Source organism: Nansenia antarctica, assembly GCF_963989245.1.
Source record: "Nansenia antarctica genome assembly, chromosome: 10".
In the NCBI taxonomy this organism is placed as follows: Eukaryota; Metazoa; Chordata; class Actinopteri; order Argentiniformes; family Microstomatidae; genus Nansenia; species Nansenia antarctica.
The window spans coordinates 11,433,121-11,456,068 of record NC_137680.1 but is presented as its reverse complement, the minus strand read 5'-3'; the positions used below and the strand labels follow the sequence as shown (position 1 = coordinate 11,456,068).

Below are 22,948 nucleotides of genomic sequence, written 5' to 3'. Positions count from 1 at the left end.
GTGATTTACTGAAATGTTTGTATACCTACACAAAACAATGCTTTTGTTATAACTTTGGAAAGATGTTTGTCACTGGTCTGGTGTTTCGTGTGACCCCTGACCTGTATGCCTCTTCTTGTAGGCGTAGGCGGCCGACGTCAGCTGCTCCTCTCTGGCCCTGTAGGAGGAGCTGAGGTCCTGGAGCATGCTGTCCACGAAGCCCCTCATTTTCACCCTCTCTGGTAGCTTAATATTTATATACAGTTAAACAAAGGCCCCAGATCAGTTATTGCATGTTTTATTGATATAATTTCTCCCCTTTTAGACTTAAATTCAAAATAAAGAAAAGGCAACATGCAGGTGGTGACAGCACACTTAAAACACATACATCTTTAAATATAACATCAACAAACATGTGCAAGACTGAGTTGGACATTTTCGCCCCAAAAAGTGAACATTTTAGAGGTAGTGTTCAATTTGAACCACACAAAAAGGTTGATGGAGTTGGATACAAAAGGGCAGAGTTTATAAAAACTAAAAAGAGTCTTCAATACATTTCACTGAACCACAAAGTGCATTTCCCAGTTATTATAGTTTTAAACTGCCTCTCTATTCTATCTTAATGTCTACCTGTAATTACTTTAATTTTATTTGTGACTTTATTTATGATTTTATTTGTATAAGCACCGAGGGTATCAACTCTTCCCATGCAATTTCTGATTGAATGTCATCTAAGATGTGTTATAATGGTACTTTGCAGTGTGGATATGGTAGCAAATGCTCCATGTGATGGCTAAGGGGAAAACGTTATCTATTATGACATCCATTCATCTACTGTTAACTGCTACCAATGTTGGTGAGTTTAATGCTCCCTCATTTAAAGGAGTTTAAAGTCACTCCTTCAGCCAAACTGTTGCACTATATGAGCTGGTTTCCTGGACACAGACTACATCTACTCCTAGACTAAAAAGGATATGGTGTATTTCCATTGAAAGTGTGGTTAAATCCTGACTCCTGGGCCCAGTTGTTCAAAACCTTTAACCTCGATCAGATTGAGCTGGCTGATTTCCCCTATAAGACTCAAAATCAGCCAGCTGCCCCCATGGGTGAATCTCAGACTAAAGTGTCTTCCTCTTCTCATCTACTTTTCTCCGACTGCACTGACATTGATCGACTGGATAGGTGCAATCAGATCCCTGGTACAGGGTATCCTCCATTTTGCTTTCACCCATCCTGTGTTTCCAGATCAAAGTAGAAAGGGAAGAGGAGACAACAAAGAAGGCCACTTGCAGCTACTGCACCCAATCACGGTGATTTTGTGGTGCAGTGAAATGTAAGTTGGGATTGTTTTAAAGAGAACATCACCATGTTCTTCTGAGGGTGCTCGGTATATGATTTGCAAACTTTGTACACTGATACAAACATTACAATATCAAAAATAATATAATTAATAATAATCTTAACAACAATAATGTGCAAATGATAAAGAGTTAGTTTACATCTCTTTTTTATGTTTGGTAATACTTTCTCATAATGGGGTGGATGACGTGGACAAGGTTGCAGGCAGACAGACAGAGACTGACTGATGCTGTGGACTTTAAAACGGTTCATTCAAAAGGAAGAAAGAAAAAGTCTTAAAAAGGCAGAGAAAGAAGCAACCAGGACCAAACTATGACTCTGTAGTTGGTGGCAGACGTGGGATCCAAGGAAAGGTGTGTTCATAGAGCTAGTGTCTGTCGAGTGGCTATGAAGTGATGGTGGTGGGGAGTCAGTAACATCCATCGTGGGTCTGTCAGTAGGTGAGTTTCAGTTCCATTGGTATGGGGTTTTGGGAGCGTTGGTATGTGGGGCATTGGTAGGGAGTAAGTGGGGGGAGAGTTATAGAATCTTCTGAAGGATAGAATTGGGCACTTCCAGAGTCTCGTCCTTCACCAAGACGATGTCATAAGAGTCCAGATATTTCTCTAGTAGCTCTTCCACCTGCGAGTGAGAAGAGATTTTGATGTTAATTAGTGACTTATTACAGCACTGGTTGGATGCACAGATCCTCCAATTACTTGACAACAGCCGCAGAATTTAACACTTTAACAAATAATGTTACACAGTGAAATGAAAGGACATATTACACGCACCTTGTTGTTGAGGAAGCCGATCTTGAGGATGTTCTCCACGTTGGGCACGCCGTCGGCCATGTTGAGGTCACCCAGCGAGTCCCCCATGAGGACGATGTTGCAGTTGTCCTTCACCTGCTTGAAGTAGTCTGTGTTGCGCAGGGCGCCATCATGCTTGTTGTACACGTGGATCAGCTCCCCCTTGAAGCCCTTCAGCACGCCCTGAGGAGGCCGGGGGGGAAAACAGTGTCACCTGTCAGCACACTGATGATACTACAACTCAGACCGGTGGTCCATTCAATTTGACATCAGTCAAATGCGGAGATGAATCATGAGCCAAGATTTTTACAGAATCCCCCAGCAGGCTCCAGAACAGCTTCTTCCACACTCCTGTCACTATCATGAATACATTTTGTTGTCTGATACTCTGCAATGACAATGAAAATGAATCTAATCTAACAACTATTTTCTACATGCAACATGTATTATCTGCCAGAGTTCGATCCTTCTACCCCAAGGTGTTAGAACTTTGTATAACAGGCATTCGCTGCACACAGTAACCTAGCCGTGTATGCTATACACCTGAGAGGAAAGAGCAGAGGGACTCACGTTCTCATCGAAGTCCATGAAGTTGGAGACCACCTTGACGTTGGGGTGGTAGACCCCCGCCTGGCGGATGATCTCCTCCAGGACGTCGCCCAGTCCTGCAGAGAACAGTAACACAGGCACGTTGTGCTGCTGCAGGCGGTCAAAGAACTGCTCATAGCCCTCCCTGGGGAATACAAATACAGACACGTATTACTTAACATTTTGCATTCTTTAGCGTCTGAGGCACATTGACAGGGTGACTCCCCTCTCTGACCTATCCAACTGCTTTTGGCCTGTTTACCTCAAGCAAGCGTCCGAATCTCTCACCACCTCTGGGAGTTTGTCCTTCTGTAGCCTCTGCTCCACCAGTAACGTGTGAGACTTGAAGTACCTGCCGACACAAATCACACACACATTACCTTAGAAAGAGTGCAAGTATGTGTTAGTATGTATAGGGGTATACCTTAGTGTGTGTGTATGTGTACACTCACCATTCTACCATAAAAGGGTACTTCTCCTCCATTGTTAAATGGGGATCAATTTCTATGGGGTAATATGTGTCCTTAAGCTGCAGCAACTAAAAATACAAACATATGAATAGGAGTTAATACATTACATGACACACCGCCATGGTATCTTAGTAGTGCACTTAAACCTTATTATACAGTAAGTCATATAAAAGCAGTAACTACTTAAAGCAGTAAAAACAAAACAACAAAAAACATACCTTTTTCCTACATTCTTCAGTGACAAGATTGCAGTTGTCAATGATATCTGTAAAGAAGGACATAGGTCAGCTAGATGGACTACAGGCCACAGCTATATATCTATTGCACATTTTGACAGAGTCAGAGATTTCGGTTTGGTTTGAAGTTGTGTTCATGTTGTACTTACTATGGCACGTGGGGCAGCGTTTTCCATTGACAGCAAACTTGCTTAACGTCATGTCAAAGTCGGTGATGATCTACGAAAACAATCATGGAAAAAGGGTCAGTCAGGAGAATAATCAATACCGCTTTGGAGAATGATAGGTTACAATGTTGCACTGGTGAAAAAAATTGCCAGAATGTTTTAAAAGAGGCAAATCAGTGATGTGTTGTAATTACACTTGACTACCACAAAGTGGCACACTTGGCCCAATATGACTGTTCATGTATTAGTCCATACTGTTGAAGTCAGAGGTTTTACACCATTTACACCAAATACATTTGAATTCAGTTTCTTTTCACAATTCCTGACATTTAATCCGAGTAAACAGTAAACTTAGACTTTATTTTAAGAATGTGAAATGTCAGAATAATAGCAGAGAGAATGATTTATTTCAGTTTTTATTTCTTTCATCACATTCCAAGTGGGTCAGAAGTTTACATAGTTAGTGTTTGGTAGCATTGCCTTTAAATTGCTTAACTTGGGTCAAATGTTTCTGGTAAACTTCCACAAGCTTCCCACAATAAGTTGGTGGAATTTTGTCCCATTCCTCCTGATAGAACTTAAGGTTTGTAGGCCTCCTTGCTCACGCACGCTTTTTTAGTTCTGCCCACAACTGTAGATTTGAGGACAAGACTTTGTGATGGCCACTCCAATACCTTGACATTGTTGATCTTAGGCCTTTTTGCCACAACTTTTGGAAGTATGCTTGGGGTCACTGTCCATTTGGAAGACCCATTTGCTACCAAGCTTTAATGTCCTGGCTGATGTCTTGAGATGTTGCTTCAATATATCCACATAATTTTCCTTCCTCATGATGCCATCTATTTTGTGAAGTGCACCAGTCCCTCCTGCAGCAAAGCCCCCTCAACATGATGCTGCCACCCCCGTGCTTCATGGTTGGGAGGTGCTCTTCAGCTTCAAGCCTCCCCCTTATTCCTCCAAACATAACAGGTGACACAGAGGCCTACAACTCAGCTAGGCCAAGCTCAACCACAAACTGCGGATCTAGGAGCACTTCCAGAGCAACTCAGACCCACGTCATATGTGGCAAGGCATCCAGACCATCACTGTGACTATAAACCCCAAAATGCAGCCCCTACCAGCACCACATTCCCACCCGACGAGCTAAACCACTTCTACGCTCGCTTTGACCGGGACAACAAAGAAGCAGCCACCAAAGCCGAGCCCCCCTCAAGACGACCAGTCACTCACGCTCTCTGAGAAGGAGGTCTTTCACCAACTGAGCAATGTGTATGTTCGAAAAGCTGCGGGCCCTGACAGCACTCCTGGCTGGGTGCTCAGGACAGGCGCTAGGGTGCTAGACCAATGACCCCGGTCTATACTGACATTTTTTTTTTATTTTATTATTTGTTTTTCAGATTTTATCCCTTTTTCACCCAATTTGGTAGCCAATTTAACCCAACTTAGCATCCAATTATCCCCTGCCTATTGCATGGGATCCGCCGCACGACCCCGTGGCCGGCAGTCCCAGAGGAGGGCGCCAGGCAGACTAGGCTGACTGGCTCCTCGAGCCCAGTACCGTATACTGACATTTTCAACCTGTCACTAGCCCAGGGAGTGGTCCCCAAGTGCTTCAACCCGTCACTAGCCCAGGGAGTGGTCCCCAAGTGCTTCAACCCGTCACTAGCCCAGGGAGTGGTCCCCAAGTGCTTCAACCCGTCACTAGCCCAGGGAGTGGTCCCCAAGTGCTTCAACCTGTCACTAGCCCAGGGAGTGGTCCCCAAGTGCTTCAACCTGTCACTAGCCCAGGGAGTGGTCCCCAAGTGCTTCAACCTGTCACTAGCCCAGGGAGTGGTCCCCAAGTGCTTCAACCTGTCACTAGCCCAGGGAGTGGTCCCCAAGTGCTTCAACCTGTCACTAGCCCAGGGAGTGGTCCCCAAGTGCTTCAACCTGTCACTAGCCCAGGGAGTGGTCCCCAAGTGCTTCAATCTGTCACTAGCCCAGGGAGTGGTCCCCAAGTGCTTCAACCTGTCACTAGCCCAGGGAGTGGTCCCCAAGTGCTTCAAGGCAACAACCATCGTGCCGGTGCAAAAGAAATCTGCTGCAGTGAATCTGAAGGACCGACCTGTTACGCTCATGCCCGGCCCCATGAAGGTCTTTGAGAAGTTGCTCCTGGTCCGGATAAAAGCCCAGCTTTCCCCCGAACTAGACCCCCAGCAATACGCCTACCACAAGAACAGGTTAATGGAGTACGCCATCTCCACGGCGCTTCACTCCAACCTGACCCATCTCGACACAAGCAACACCTACGCTAGGATGCTGTTCATTGACTTCAGCTTTCAACACCATCGCCCCCTCCAAGCTGGTCATCAAACTCAGAGACCTTGGTTTCAGCACCTCCCTCTGCAACTAGATCTTAGACTTCCTAACCAACAGACCCCAGCTCGTCAAGTTGGACAACCGCTCCTCCTCCACCCTGGGCCTGAACACCGGTGTGCCTCAAGGCTGCGTGCTGAGCCCCCTCCTCTACTCCCTCTTCACCCACAACTGCGTACCGATGCATGGCTCGAACTCCATCATCAAGTTCGCAGACGACACCACGGTGATAGGCAGTGCCTATTCATAGCTTTCATGTGACGTCACAGCATAGTGGAAACGCCCACCTGACGGGCAAAAGGCACTTTTTGCGGGCAAAACCCACTTTTTGCGGGTTAATAACTTTTTTTCCCCGTGGGTTAGGAAAATAATTCCAACGTGTCCGGATAGAGTAGAAGACAGGGAATCCAACACTATTTGAATGGAGTCGATCCTCCACTCCTATCACCGTGGACACAGCAAGGAGCGAATTCCCGGATATAAATATTCCCTCGCCGACAGCGGGAGTTGGGAGTTTCGTCCAGCAGCCGGTGAACGCCCGGTTGATCGAGTTTCATATTAAAAGTATATCTTCTCGGGGTGTCAGCGCGGTGGTTAAGGGCTCAAAATGACCGTATACTGATGGTGAATTTAGCAATAATAGTCTTATGTTTGTACCACCTCCATAACCGGTGTTATTCACGGGAAAAGCCGGTCAAGGAGGCACCCTTTGCAGGTCAATAACTTTGATTCTCCGGGGGTTAGGAAAATAATTCCAACGTGTCCGGATAGAGTAGAAGACAGGGAATCCAACACTATTTGAATGGAGTCGATCCTCTACTCCTATCACTGTGGACACAGCAAGGAGCGAATTCCCGGATATAAATATTCCCTCGCCTCGCTGACAGCGGGAGTTGGGAGTTTCGTCCAGCAGCCGGTGAACGCCCGGTTGATCGAGTTTCATATTAAAAGTATATCTTCTCGGGGTGTCAGCGCGGTGGTTAAGGGCTCAAAATGACCGTATACTGATGGTGAATTTAGCAATAATAGTCTTATGTTTGTACCACCTCCATAACCGGTGTTATTCACGGGAAAAGCCGGTCAAGGAGGCACCCTTTGCAGGTCAATAACTTTGATTCTCCGGGGGTTAAGAAAATAATTCCAACGTGTCCGGATAGAGTAGAAGACAGGGAATCCAACACTATTTGAATGGTGTCAATCCTCCACTCCTATCACCGTCGTGTATCTTGATAGTTCTTCATGAGTGAGGTGGTCTAAATAGTAGGCAGCCATGTTGAGCGATGTTGCTATGATACTTTTTGCCCGTCAGGTTAGTGGTTGCTAGGGAAGAAACCACGTGACTGAAAGCTATGAATACTTCCTGAGGAGACTGAAGAAAGCCCAGCTGTCTTCCAGGATCCTGACCAACTTCTACCGCTGCACCATTGAGAGCATCCTCACTAACTGCATCACAGTGTGGTATGGCAACTGCAATATGTCTGAACCTGGAAGAACCTGCAACAGGTGGTGAAAACCGCCCAGCGTATCATTGGCACCAAACTCCCTTCCATCGAGTCCCTCCAGGCAAAACGGTGTCGAGAGGGTGGTAAACATCACCAAGGACACCTCGCACCCCAATCACAGACTGTTTGACTCCCTACCATCTAAGAGACTCAGGAAGTACAGGATCCTCAGATCCCGGACCAGCAGGCTGCAGAGCAGCTTTTTTCACAGAGCCATCACTCTGATAAACAAATCCCCCCCTCCACACACTCCGCTGAATTATTGGTGTTTCTACTTGCATACTATTGTTCGTATAGATGAACGTGGTACCTTCAGGTGTTTGGAAATGTAATTATAGTAGGTAAATTCCAGTAAAACCCATACTTCGCTTATCCCGCGCGAATGCGGCACACGAAATACAGACGTCGGGGGGGGGGATTTCTAAATTACGGATGTCAGCACATAATACTAGTCCCGTGCAAATAATGCTTAAGTGTATGTAAACTTCGAACTTCAACCGTATATTCAGTCACGCACACACACTTATCCACACTTTCCTGTACCTGTAATTTAGAGGCTCCTCCTTTGATCAGACCACAGATGATCTGTTCCACCCTCTCTGGGTCCCTCATGTGAACTGTGTTCTTCTCAAATTCTGGCATCTGAGAGAGAGAGAGAGAGAGAGAGAGAGAGAGAGAGAGAGAGAGAGAGAGAGAGAGAGAGAGAGAGAGATTTAAGGTAGTGCTTCTTAAAACATACGTTGGCATGCAACACTTATACCTGTATGGATAAATCTCCAAAAGCCATTATTCAGTGATAATATGAAGCTGTGAAAAGAGAATACTAAGGTGAAAACTGTAGTTTTGAAGATTTGTGAAAACCCTAACTCTGAAACACTCTTACTAGAGGCCTCTCTAGCCAATCAAGCCTGGAGGTTATCTTGGGTTGGCATGTGGTATGAGTGTCAGGGATGGAGGGGGCGAGAGTTGTGTCATCACTTAGCCACTTCTGAGATAAGACCCGTCAGCGGGGTGGTGGACACTGGGTGGTGGGTACATGCACACTCACAGATACACCACGAGGACAGAACAGCTGATGTTTGAGATCCATCACCCTTACATAACAGAGTAGCCCCTGGCTATGGGGAGAAGCAGACAGAACGAGAGGAGCCAGAGAGAGAGCGCCAGGGAGAGGGATAAAGAGAGAGAGAGGGAGGGATTAAAGAGAGAGACAGAGGGAGAGAGGCAGGGCACATTGAAGCGACACGGGTAGACAGACAGACAAAGAGAGAAAGTGATCTCCCTCAGGTCTATCTCTTATTCCTGTTCCATAGGAGTACAAAACCAATTTACAGGGCTGTAAACGTTTCAACCCCGGTATTGAAGGGCTGATGGGAATCTAACAGAAGTCAAACCAAAGAGTGCCCTTGTCACACTCTCCTGCTAGAGTAAGTGGACAATCCATTGCACCATGTGGAGAGTTAAATCGTGTCTTACCTCCGTCGTATTCTTTAAACAGGAACGAGGAGACAACGTTTTTAAACATGGAGGGCACTCCCCGATTTTGTCCAATAAGACCACAGTTTGATTTCCTCTTGCAGAACATTTTGGCTTTGCTGTGAAGAGATCTAAATGCCACTAAATGAAGGGAGTATGTAGAAAAAGACTGACTGGTATCCGGTTGGGCTGGGCTGTTGACAGGATTACAGAACAGCTGGGTGGCGTGTGTGCGTGTGTGTGTGTGTTACCCATCAGTGCATGACTGACAGCTTGACATGGGTGTCACCCTAACCCTGGCCCCTTCACTCCCCACTGTAGCTCACTCCTCTCCTCCAGTAATACGATCACGATCATGTATTTTTTAGGTTGCTAATGGAGTATAACCGTGACTGAGAGGGGTTGGGAAGGGGTGTTAACCAGATACCCTCAGCAGCACCCAAATACCACATAGCCCTTGAGTAAACACATAGGACACATGTGCGACAACCAACTGACACCACACACACACACACACACACACACACACACACACACACACACACACACACACACACACGAAACTTCTGCCTAGAGTTTAATTGGTGTTTGTGGGAGTGTCCAGTGTTACAAGAGGGGTGAGTGCTTGAGAACCCCTCCCCCTTTAGGCTAGACTGCACTCCCTAAAGCCTTGCATAATATTGTGATCCCTGAAAATACAACACACACACACACGTTGTTGATATGTCATTTAAATGACAGCCTACTTCAAGAGAGAGAGAGAACCCTATAACATTCTTATCTTTGGACACACAAAAAAGGGTGCTCACACAGACAGCCACACATAAAACATGCTGAAAAGAAAAAAAACAGAGAGACTAAATGTCATTACCCACACACGTCACAGAGTAGGCTTAACAAACTTAACAACAGTCCTGGAACACGGATCAAGCTAAGCGTTGAGTTGCATGTACGAAAGGCGCTATATAAATAAAGCTTTACTTACTAGGCTATATAATATTAGCCCAACATATATTTTACAATACTGGTACATAAAACATTTGACATGCCGTTATTATTTGCTTCCCTATTTTCATCTCTCTCTCTCTCTCACACACACACACACACACACACACACACACATACATACACACACTTCAGTCAGGCGTTGAAAGAGCACTTAACTAATGAATAACGAAATACCGTCTAACTACATATAGGCTACATAGTGACTCACCATTTTCCTCTGGTCTTGAGAAAAACAAAAGAGAAGAAAATGTTCTCTGTCAGGCGTGGGCTTATATAGCCGCAGCTACACAGAGGGGGCGTCGCCCAGAATAGATTACTTCGGATAATCCCTCCCCCTGTGGAGGGGCTGGTGATGCAAAGCAGAAAAACACACACACACACACACACACACACACACACACACACACACACACACACACACCCTACATGACGCACAAGACCTGGCTGGAACAAGGCTAATAGAGGAAAGGTAACAATCATAACCCTGTGCAATCATTCACCTTTGACCCCCCCTTCCCCCCTCCCATTCCTCTTATCAAAAAAAAAAGGAGAAAAAAAAGGAACCTATATCTATCAATCAATCACCTACGTTACAGAAAAATACCTCCCCCACTTCTCTGGTTCATTGACTGGTGACGCAATGCTGTGGCGCGTTTCTCCACTAACGCTGAGCACACACATTTAAGACCCAGGCATACTACACCCTGGGTGGAATGCTAGGGGTCATGGTTCTCTCCCTCTGCCCTCAGTCAGTGGAAGAACATGTGTCTGTGCTGCTTTATGAAGGTTCGTTAATTACACAAAGCCTCTAGTTATACTGCATAGGTGAACACACACACACACACACAGGTTTTGTTTCACCCACACTTCAGCCCATGTAGGGGACAGACTTGGGAGTTTTTCTTTTTTGAGTGTCACAGACAGTCACACTCAGGCTTTAAACCCCATGGTCACACTACGGTCAACCTCAATTATGCACATTTAACACTGACTTCTGCACTCAAACTTTCGCTGAACAAACACGGTCACACTCTGCTGAAAGAGCAGTTGGATTGCTAACATTTGGTTCATTCCATCGTTCATACACCAAGGCCCGTCAGACATAACTGACACTCCACACAAAGCATTCTGGGACACAAGAAACCCTACCATCTGCCTACCTCCTCCACAGGGTTAAATACCACAGCACAGGGACAAATACCACAGTGGGCCAACAACGTCCAATTAGAGAGCACCAATATAAGACCATAACAACACGTCATCTACCCAGTCACAATCATTGACAACACAGAAGAACTCTGATAGACCAATCCTGTTCAACTCGCTAAATAGAGAGGTCTGGAAATGCTCTATCATAGTGACAGGTTAACCTCATGGCAGAAATATTGGAGGAGAAGGTTAGAGGAATCGTATGTAGATATATTGATAGTCTCTCCTCCAATGGATTTTTAGAAGGGAGCGAGGATAGACAGACGGCACAAGGATTCCAAAGAAAGGTTTTGAGATTCAGCCTTGTTTTAAGAGAAAAAACATTTGCACAACTTGTCTTCTTCAAAGTCACTCGAAATAGAGAAAGGCTTTGCCCGTTTGCTTTTCGCTAACTTTCGGCAGCCATTTCTGAACAAGCCAATTTCTATTCTTTCCCAAACTATAGGGTTCCCACCTATGCAGCCCTAAAAGTTGCCTTGCGAACAATTCCATCATACCAGAAAAAGGAATCCAGGAGGACACACTGTTTAAACACCATTGTGTCTGTTTTGGTGCTTTTTCCAACAGTGAACAAAATGCTAGTTCAACAACATTCTCTTCAATCGTCCGGCTTGCCTTGTACTCACAAAGGTGAGAAACGTTGTCCTCCTGGCCGTAAAATTCATTCACTGGGTGTATCAGACAGTTGCCATAGGTTGGGGGGGGGTCATTTTAATGCAATGGTTTGTTTGATACCACTCCTCATTCCATTCCTGCATTACAAAGAGCCTGTCGTCCACCAGCCTCCGCTGGTACACTCTATGAAGTGTATCTCTATGATCTCACCCTGGTTGACCTCAAGCAAAGGTCACAAAGGACACAGTGCAGAATGGAACTGTGCCTTTATTCAGAGGGGTCAGAGTTCAACTGTTGCCTCGTAGTCACACAAACGATTAGCTAGCTACTCCTGGCATTCAATCCACTCTCTGCCATTGTGCAAGAATAGAGTGGGTGAGGTGCTTTGAGGCAATTGCCTATTAGATGACAATGGGGGCAATGCATGGCTGAATGAATGGGTCCATTTACCTGTGCATTTGACCGCAGCACTCTAAATAGTAAGTACAGTGGTGCTCTTGAGTGAATAAATCCATCAGTCAAGTCAACTCTAGTGAAGTGAATCTATAATGTCATTCAATGCCCAACACGCAAAATAGCAAGGTGGTTTAGTAGGTCAGTTTTCGTTACACACCTTGACCTGCAGAAAATACACTCACTTGAAGCTTATCCTGGATGCTAGCCAGGCCTGGATATGGTCACTTTACTAGAAACCATGATCAGAGAACCTCTGTATGCTCCTCGGTAGGGATCCAGTAGAGAACCGGTTCCAAATTGTTCAATGCATCAGATTCGTATGCCTGTGTTATTGGTTCCTCTTATCAATGCCCGGCATAATTTGCGCATGCACTAAAAGTTGCACATTGCAAAAACGTGTGCCTCATGATGGCGTCAAACTCTGAAACTTGCAACAAGGAGTCATGGTGGAGTCTAGGAAGAAGCCGCCCAAAGCGTGGCTTAATTTCACAGAGAAAAACAGCTACTGTAACATCTGTAAAAGTATAATTTCAAGTAAGGGTGGAAACACCAGCAATATGGTAAAACATCTTTCAACGCAACATGGGCTAAAATTACAGGAATGCCATGTTTGACACTCTACGCACTAGTGCCACTGCTTCCCAAGTGAGCAACACGTCAGTAGGCGCGTTTCCATAAAATGTCAAGCGAATTTTGAGCAAACTTTTGAAGTTCGCAAAAAGAAAATGCGAATTATGCACGTTTCCATTAACCGGTTTGGAGCGAATAAGCTAGGCTACAAACAAATTCATAATGTGAAAGTGAAATGAAACATTATATTATTGGCCATTATCAAAGACAAATTCAATATACAACATAGGGCTGTAGCTCCGTATTAAAGAACAGTAGTATTTCCCCCCCCGGTGATACCTTAATTAAGTTAATGAAAGTGGTAAAGAGAGAGGTGAAAGAGGGGGAAAACCTCTGAAAACCTGTAGAACAGAAAACTTGATATTTGAGACACATGCCGCGGAAGTAGCAAAAGTCTGGTGAGGACGACGCACCTCAAAGTCCAGCAAAAGTTCAGCCACGGTGGTGATATCGATTGACTTGTACTACAAGTCAATCGATATCACCACCGTGATACTTTTTTCCATCCCCAACACTACAAGTTGTAGTGTGTTTCACAGATATTGACACATTTGACCATGCTACCGTTATTGAGGGTAAATATCCTATGCTAATAATATTAGTGCCAGGCAGGCTTAGCTGACTTTTTCTGTGACTAAGAAACCCGAAAACGAATGCTGTACAAATATTCTCCCATTTCATCCATTTTAGTTCGATAAAGAATCGAACCAATAAGCAGAATCGATAATGGACTCGGTATTAATAGCATTTTATCAATTCCCATCTCTACTACTCGGTGATAAAGATTTTGTTCAATCAGATTTGCGCAAGCTGTTGTTGCTGTCGAAACCGTATGCTCCATGTCAAAACCCAATTTGAATTATTTCTAGAGGGTGATTGTTCAAGGAACTTTTTACTGCCATTATTGTGCATAATTATTCTATTCAAAAGGAAACTATTGAAATGGTAGTAGGCTAACCACCAACTTGTGGTGTGGTTGAGTGGGTGTGTTTGTGGTTGCACTCGTCTGTGTGTAAGTGGAGAGAGAGATGGAGGAACTCTGTGCTCTGTCCTCTCTCCAGGCCTTGCATATGAATATGGACACATTAGAGAAGCTGTAAGTGCTCCAACTTACAAACTTATCAAAACTAGCACGGTGACAGTCAGCGGGCTCAAATCTCCATAGCAACCGGCATCTGTATCACTGTAGATAACCTCCCAGGCTGCAAAGGGAAAAAGTGCTGTAGCTCTAAGGCAAGCCATGGCACAGAGGGCAAGTAAAAAATAAAGTTTTATTTCTGCATTTCCTTTTTCCTGCTTCAAAAAAGCCATGGCACAGAGGACAAGTAAAAAATAAAGTTTTATTTCTGCATTTCCTTTTTCCTGCTTCAAAAACACGACAATACCGCCATAAGACCATATTAGGTGTACGACTACCCTTTTTTGGGGGGGCAAAATGGTATAGGCCAACTAATAATATCCCAATTGAACTGTATACTCAGCTGACTCAGTTACACATCCACCACAGTTAGAAATCCATAGATAGAAAGGAGAAAGGAGGACAATGTGAAAGGGAAACATCAGAGCCAACCAAGTATGTAGTGTGTAGCCCCTAACTGGCTGTCATGAGTAGTACCCCATAGTTTGAGTCCAGTTAAAAACACCCAGATGCATGCCACACATTAACTTTGCAAACTAGGTGAGAGAAATGGATATACTGTATAATGTTGCTCTTGCCCACCATCTAGTGGTGAATGAGGTTGACTACACAGAACAATTTCCAACCTTAGCCCTAATAACATCACTGAGCCTAGGACATCCATGTGTGTGAATCTCAAAAAGTATTTATTTGATTCCACGTGTTCTTTCGCATTGCCTCCTGCTCATTGCCTCCTGCTCATTACACACTGGAGGAGAGGGTCTGATGGGAAGATCCTTGGATCTTCTCCTCCAGTGGACCCCAGGAAGACTAGCTAGTTGCTACGGCACTAGCTAATGGGGATCCTTAATAAAATATCAAAAAAGATCAATGTATTTTGAGGAGGAGAGCAGAAAAGACAGGAGGGGTTGAAGAAAGACTTTTGAGATTTCAAAATGTGTCTTTGAAATAAGCATGCCTGCTGCTAGCAACTGGATATTGCTGGGCTTTGGAGCAGATGTCTGTGTTTCCTCAAAGGTTCGGCCATCATCAAAAGCAGATGGCCTGAAGTTTCCATGCTGTGCTGCTGGGGACAACGTCAAAACAGACAGCTACGGGTGTCTAAATTGAACCCCACAAAGACCCGGCCAGGTCATTCCACCTAGCTACTGTAGGTGAGTTAAGTCAGAACGGGTAAACCGGCTACATGTAAGGCCTATACTTATCAATCGCTCACCTCTGGGCCTATTATACAACGAACTACTAACAAATGTAGGCTACAGTAAACATATTGTCCCCCACAAATGATGTGCCGCCTCTCGTTGTGTTAATTGGTGACTGAAAAGTTTACGGAACGTGTAATGTAATTATTTCATTATCAGTCTTGCTTAGCTTTGCTTTTACTTGAAGGCAGTCCACTAGGTTGAACAGTTACCTAAGCTTGTAGTGCTTATTTAAGTGTCAAATCCTTGCATATTGAACAGGTGGTGTCTGAGTTGCGCTCTCCTCTTTGCACCCTATTATGATGTTTTAATATAATAACCTATCACGAGATGAATCGGTAACCTTGAAACAATCTCTATGGCAAGACAGATCAGTCACCCAGGTTTCGTCAAAATTGGGTCAATCAATGTACTTTTGAATGCATCATGTATCGTCAAAATTGCCCCAGTGTTGTTGGAGATAAAAGCCTGTGACATAAGAACGGACAGAGACCGATCCATAGTCCCCTCCCCGATGTCATCGGGGCAGACAACTAGACCTGTAGGCATTACAAGAGAGAATAACTAATAAATAGGCATCTTTCAAAAATAATTAACTCAAATCAATATGTGGGCTACTTATTGGCATACTGAATAATGTAACACAATCCATGGCATGAATGTGTGATAGCCTACATCTACGTACGGTGCCATACAATATTCTGTACTCCACTAGGCCTAGGCCAGTAGATAGTTATTACTAGTGTGTCTGGTTATGTTCATTCCCTGCTCTAAATTGAATGATAAGCTTTAAACCCGCAGCAAGGCTCCTCCAAACCATTTACCTGTGCATAGATGGGTACAGCACACTGACCTGTGCATAGATGGGTACAGCACATTGACCTGTGCATAGGGTACAGCACACTGACCTGTGCATAGATGGGTACAGCACATGGACCTGTGCATAGATGGGTACAGAACATTGACCTGTGCATAGATGGGTACAGCACATTGACCTGTGCATAGGGTACAGCACACTGACCTGTGCATAGATGGGTACAGCACATTGACCTGTGCATAGATGGGTACAGCACATTGACCTGTGCAGAGATGGGTACAGCACATTGACCTGTGCATAGATGGGTACAGCACATTTACCTGTGCATAGATGGGTACAGCACATTGACCTGTGCATAGATGGGTACAGCACATTGACCTGTGCATAGATGGGTACAGCAGTGGCCGGTCTCTCCTCTCGTGCCTTCGCTGTCTAATCAAACAATGCTCACGTGTGCTAGTGGCGACATCAGATGACGTCAGTATGCCTGTGACCGATACAGTATTTAATACAGTAGGGGTAACTTTCACTATCAAACAATGATTCTGAAACAATTTCCCCTCACATACATGTAATAGGCGATGGATGTGTGTCAATAATAATTCATAAATTAGCCTATCCCATCTTAAACAACTGGAAGAAACAAATAGTAGCTACACATCTTTTGCTTGTAAATTGTATGATTAAAATGCCGATGGGCAGAACTTGCCAATGTGCAGAATTACCTTTCACATGTTACTTAAAACTGAACAAAACCCTCTACAAAGCAGCTCACACTGTAATGCGTTGATTATTGAATCACCTGTGTTATGTGCCTGTATTTTAGAATGGCATATCGTGAGCTTAGAATGATAAGGTTCTATCTCCGTTTAGGGTAGTTCAGAGATATTGAGCGTCAAAGTTTTTACATTCTATTATGTTCTGTGAGATGGAACCTTTGTATTTTATGAATTACTAACTAAAAAATGTCAACATTTTAAAATAACACCACACAGGCATTAATAAACACCTAATGGATCAGATTATGTAAAAAAAAACTCAATTTGGACAAAAATGGAGATAGAACCTTATCATTCTAACGTCACGAAATGCTGGTTGAACGTGTTTGATAGAGTAGACAGCAATGTGGCTTGCTAGCATTTTCGGCCAAGAGGAGTGTGTGGGTGGGGGGGGTCTGTTGTATAGCCGGCATAACCGTGGACTACCAACCACAGCCACAAACATTTCCCTAAAACAGAACAAGAACATGACAGTAGGAACTTGCTGACTAAAGGACGTTTATTGTCATTTCACGGTTTTGAAGAATAGCTTTTAGCGTGACACTGCTCGCTGCGATAGCTAATGACCTCTAAAAACACCACTCCAATGTCTGCGAACATCCGCGCATGCGCAATGCACGCATCGCATAATGAACAGCACGCGAGTCCCACACTCACCATCTCGATGATCTTGGTTTTCTTTCCCGCTCTCTTTTTCTTCGCGAAAATATACTGCGCGAGAACCACCCCGCCGAACAGGGCACACACACTGGCACTGGCCGCGGCGCTCACTTTCACCACGGCGGTCTTGTCCATGACTGTGACCAGCTCCTAATAAACAAACGATCCGACGGGTGCTTTCTTATGTCCACATGGTCCCTCCCTTTATGTCAACATGGTCCCTCCCTCCTGCGACTCTCTACGCACGCATCCGACGGCCGCTACCACTGGGGCGTAAAGGGGGGGTGCGTCTTTTTACAGGGTATATACAGAAATCTTGAGGTTAATTTCCTTTCTAAATACCTTTCTAAGACTTTTTAAAGACCTTGTCAATATTTTTCCAGACCTCACCGCCACTTGGAGCTGTAACCGTTGACATCAGTGACACCTTTAACTTTAGTTTGCAACAGACTAGACCACTATCATACAACACGATTTCCGGTTCGTCTTTATTTTTTTAATAAAACACATTTTATTAACTAGTTTTTAGGACTCAAACTCTTTGGACAGTCTAATTCTGAAAAATACCAACAAAATTCAAGACCTCATACAATCGTGATAAGACTTTTTAATACTTATTAAGGGTCTTGATTTTCCCAAAATTGATTTATCAACTTTTAATACTTTTCAAGACAGCGCGGATACCCTGCTTTATATCAACGGTTTCAGCGTTATTAGCCAAACAGGCCCTGACCCTGAGAAGGAAGATTGTCCAACTGAATAAACATTACACATAGTGTCATGTGTCTGGCTATTACATTTGAACCACAGTTCAGTTTCAGTGTGATTAGTTTCAAGGTGGTATGAACCACGTCCATAGTAACGAGTCCCAACAACAAATTCTGGATGATAGACACATTTTTATAAGAATGCCCTTACATGACCGATAAGACAGAGGGTGCGATTGTCCTATTCAGAAATGTTTTATATGAAGTCTTCACCGTGGTGTTCTTTGCAAAAGCATTAATAATGTGGGGTATTATTACATGTTGTTCCTGTTTTTCAGGGCCTAAATAATGCACAAGAAATGCCAAAAAATGCTATATTTTGCTTTGCTCCAAATGGTCTTGTGTGGTCAGTCACAGAAGGCGCGCTCATTTTGACAGTGGCAGCCTGACTCTAGAATGTTGTCTCGTGACATGACAGTGGCCTCGAGAGGAACTAAAAGAACCAACCTTGTAAAAAATACTTTTATCTTAACAAAATGAGAAAATAATAATGATAATGTGTTGTTCTTCAAAATGTATCATTTCTGCAGCTTGCTCTTCTACTGAGAAACACGTTCCTTCCATACACATCATGCAACCTTATGCGTATCAAACTGAAATTAGTCACTTTCAACAGTTGAGGCAAAAGAAACAATTTAGCTTCAATAATATTATTTTTATTAGTTCATGTTTTGCAGTCATGCTGTCTGATATAAAACCATTTAAAACCAGAACTTTGAGGAAGGACTGTGCTCCTCTGCTCTCAAGAGAACCAGAAGAAAGAAAATGATGTGAGGGGGAGAGAGGCAGCAAGTCTTGTGACCGCCTGGGGCAGACTCATAGGGTTGGAATGCATGAGTACATTGTGAGTTGAATAACGACTGCGCAAGGATAAAAAAATCCATGTGCGTGCCTTTAAATGTAGCTGTAAATAAATAAGCACAATAACAACCAGCAGGGTAAAGTTTGTTGCATGGAGTAGGCAGAAGATGCCCCTAACCTGTGATATAGGGTCATATTTTCTTTTCATCTTCCTAAATGGATGTCGGGTAATTTAACCCTGGATTTGTGGTTAGGGGAACTTCTGTCTCGAACAAGCTACATATAGGACACACCATGACATCATAACAATCGTCGCTGGACTACTCCACTTGCCGGATGCCCTTGGCCTCCTCCATTTTCCGCAGGGTCTCGTCCCATTGGGTAAACTGCTTGGACAGCAGGAACATCTGCCAATAGGGTTCAAAGGTCAGTTGGTGAGGCAGTTTTCCCTCTATTAGCAGCACAGCTGCTTCATTTCTCAGAGTTGCACGTGACTTATGACAGAGAAGACACACTAGCTAATTACTTTAGGCAACAGTCACAGTGGCTCTCTGTGCCAAACCCCTGCCCCCCCCCCCGCGTCAGTCTAGTATTGATGCAAACACTTTGAGAAAAGACAATTCCACAGTATTAACAATTCCACAGTGACAAGTTCTACTATCCCCTTTGCCCCGTGTCTTGAATATTATTTCATAATAATATTTCATTAAATCAATTTGACTAAATAAGAAAAAAAGTTACACAGTAAAACGTACCATTTTGTTATATTCTTCAAACAGCTTCTTCACCTCTAGTGATTGGGCCTCAGTTTGGTCCTTCAGGAGAGAGAGTGAGAAAGACAGGGGAGTACTTTTATTTATTTATTTATTTGACCTTTATTTAACCAGATAAATCAGTTGAGAACAAATTCTCATTTTCAATGGCGATCTGGCCATGGGGCCCGGCAAGAATAAAAACAAACATATAAACAGAAATACTCATGGCCAACATAAAACAATACATAAAATACATGAGAACGGCAAAGACAGTGAAGATACATAAATAAAAACAAATAGAAACAAAATCAGCTAACCTATGTGTGGAAAGAGAGCGGGGTGTGTGTGTGTGTGTGTGTGTGTGTGTGTGTGTATGTGTGTGAGGGGGGGGGGGGCAATCAGCAGGAACAACAGTCAACTATGATCTGCTGAAGTTTATTTTTGAAAGTGGTGAGTGATGTGAGTGCTGTGAGTTTGAGTGTGTTCTGTAAGGTAGTCCAATCATTTGCTGCCGCAAAACTGAAGGAGTTGATGGTACTGGAGAGTGAGGCTGCTTTCCTCTACCATTTAGCCAAAAGTGTGTCCTTGTGCACTTCCCCTCGTGCATTTACAAGTGTTGGAATAGTACCAACATGGCTGGAGATGGATTCCTCCACATTGCTTATACCAGTCCATTACTTTGAAATACATGGAGGAGAAGTTTTACAGATTTGGGGAAAGCTGAGTTGAGAATCACCGCAGCCAGAGAGAAAATCTTACCTGCTCTTTGATGTGAATTTGAGACAGCCGCTGCAGCTTGGTGGCATGCTCTGGTACATCTGCGGAGTGGACAAGCACCTTCAAATTAGTTCAACTGTTGAGATCCTAACAACACTAATCATTATTTCATCATTCAAACAAACCAAACATAGGCCCGGCCCAGAAACAATCAGTAGCCTCTGGTTCCTAAACACATTGCAACTACTCCCTCCCTAGCTCCTGCCATCTTGCTTAGACTAGACCTATTTAACACTAACATCTACAGAGATTTACAAGATCCATAAAAATGTAACTCTCTACTCATTCCATTTCTATAGTAAGGTCAGCGTGGACGTGACCAGAATGGCCAGCTTTGACTAACCTCTGATGTAGTTGCTGTCCAAAAGGGGCTGGAGACTGCTGACCTGCTCCAGAAGGTTGGCCTGGGAAAGCAGGAAGTCCTCCTCTGTGGACAGAGACAAAGGCACAACAGCGCAATAGACATCAGTAACATGGACATTCTATACAAGCTTAAGAAATAGCTGCAGATCAAAGTAGATGTGCTACAGCTATGCCACTACTCTTATTCCATTTATGCTTTTGATGTTCACAATCAAATATGTATTTATTTGTTCTGCTTTAATGGTAGAGATTGACAGGAAGGATAGGTGAGAGAGGAGGGATGACAAGCAAGACATGTCGACGGCCAGAATCGAAACGGGGACACTGCGATTACATGGCTGACGCCTAGTGTGCTACACCACCAAGCAAGCGGCCCAACAATCAGATATTTTCTTACCAGCAAGTATGAACTCTAGCTTCATGGCATCTGGAACTGTAATGTGGTCAGTAAACTGGGGGTCCAGATACTTCAACAGGTCCTCAACTGCACACAGGGAAAGAGAATGGAGCATGTTGTAATGTACACATGTTGTATGTATTGACGCCCTTTGCACTACCACCTAATCCAAGATGCACAGCGTGTTACTCACTCTTCTTGTGCAATATCTTCACTCGTTCCCTCTTGTTAGCCGTGTTGGCGAGGGCAGCTTGAACCCTGGACAGGGAGTCTGCACACTGGACAAGTGAACATGCTAGTTAGAAGAACAGTCACTTTCAACAACACCGGTGAACAGTTTAGTTTAGCTAGCTACGAAGGCTTGGCTTCCTCTCTTATCCACCTCATTTTTCTGGTTTTCTGCTCGAAATGACATGCCCACAGTGAATATAGAATATCTCCACAATCACAAGGGCCTTCATAATGATCTTGTTATCAAATGAAAGCTAACACCTGTGGGGTGGCTGTAGAAGTGTCAGAATCAAAATATATGTTACTGTGTCAGAGTAAATAGAGCTAGAACATTATAAAACATCTCAAATTCAGTCTCCGCCTTAAAAAAAACCCAGCTTTTACAGTGAATATCACCTTGGAAACCTGACAACAAACGATCACTGGTCAAACTAGATGCAACTCAGAGTAGCAGGCTAGACAGAGAGTTACTATGAGAAAACCTTATATATAAAAATATATATTTTAATAATCTGTGGTCCAGTTGCCTTAGAATTTAGATAGCCCAAACGTATCTCTATCGTGTATCACTACCATGTTCATAGATAGCTTTAGTATGGATTAGTTTTCTTTGGTCTATTATTGTGTTTTGTTTTGGTGTCATAACACAGTGCAGATTTAAGGGCGTTCACATCCAGTCACACAGCTAAGCCATCTAACATTAGCTCGCTGGCGATGAACTTCAATTTGCTTTTCTGCAATTTGTTAAGAGAATCGTACGTGGACCAACCTTGACGGTTTTCCCTCCTCTGTTTCTCCTTTCACCGTATATGCGACCCTCCAGCGTCTGAAGACGCGTCTCGAGGTGATCAATGTCAGCTTTTCTTTCCATCCTTGACTCGGATAAATAAAAACCACCGAATTGGGATGTGGGATTGGGAAATGATGACGTATGGAGCAAAGCGACGCGACGCACATTTATCGCGTCAGTGGCTGTGTTCGGAATGGCATACTAGCATACTACTCATACTAGATATGACGTAGATTTTGAGTATGCAGTGCGTTCACACTGTTAGAGTATGTGAAATGTTGAGTATGCAAGAAATGGATACTAGATTTTCGGTCGGCTGGTATTGGCATACTTATTATAAATTTAGTAGGCAGTATGCAGTATATACTAATTGAGTATGCTAGTAATAATTTAATTAATAATAATTTTGCCATTTAGCAGACGCTTTTAATCCAAAGCGATTTACAATTACGAATTACAGGAATATTCCCCCTGGAGTAACTGAGGGCTAAGTGCCTTACTCAAGGGCACACTAGTATTAGTGGTGTGGTTTTAGGCGGGATTTGAACTCACAACCTTCCGATCACAAGTCCAACTCACTATCCACTAGAGTCTCTAGACCACCACTACCCCTAGTATGCAGTATATACT

General features: G+C 43.9%; 2 protein-coding genes across 2 annotated transcripts; both read right to left on the bottom strand.

Annotated features, from left to right (window-relative positions):
• Nucleotides 1-266: 266 nt before the first annotated feature.
• Nucleotides 267-17,572, bottom strand: nt5c3a (5'-nucleotidase, cytosolic IIIA; the record flags this gene model as incomplete). Its single annotated transcript, XM_080540091.1, has 9 exons — nt 267-1,959; nt 2,112-2,312; nt 2,700-2,862; nt 2,980-3,069; nt 3,170-3,255; nt 3,406-3,452; nt 3,573-3,642; nt 7,991-8,089; nt 17,435-17,572. The coding sequence occupies 9 exons, from the start codon at nt 17,570-17,572 to the stop codon at nt 1,858-1,860; spliced, it is 996 nt and encodes a 331-aa protein (XP_080396217.1). The 3' UTR covers nt 267-1,857.
• Nucleotides 17,573-18,872: 1,300 nt separating this feature from the next.
• Nucleotides 18,873-22,433, bottom strand: dctn3 (dynactin 3 (p22)). The gene is made up of 7 exons (XM_080540171.1): nt 22,298-22,433; nt 21,491-21,575; nt 21,298-21,384; nt 20,881-20,964; nt 20,520-20,578; nt 19,761-19,820; nt 18,873-19,412 (listed from the first exon to the last, which is right to left on the bottom strand). Exons 1-7 carry the CDS (start codon nt 22,397-22,399, stop codon nt 19,326-19,328), a joined length of 564 nt encoding a protein of 187 aa, XP_080396297.1. The 5' UTR covers nt 22,400-22,433; the 3' UTR covers nt 18,873-19,325.
• Between the last annotated feature and the right edge of the window lie 515 nt (nt 22,434-22,948).

Excerpts from the sequence above, each read along its gene's own strand:
- dctn3 (XM_080540171.1), bottom strand. The coding sequence starts at position 22,399 with ATGGAAAGAAAAGCTGACATTGATCACCTCGAGACGCGTCTTCAGACG. Across the intron at positions 21,576-22,297 it reads GAGGAGGGAAAACCGTCAAG|TGTGCAGACTCCCTGTCCAG; the intron begins GTTGGTCCACGT and ends TCACTTGTCCAG. Across the intron at positions 20,965-21,297 it reads GCTAGAGTTCATACTTGCTG|AGGAGGACTTCCTGCTTTCC; the intron begins GTAAGAAAATAT and ends CTCTGTCCACAG.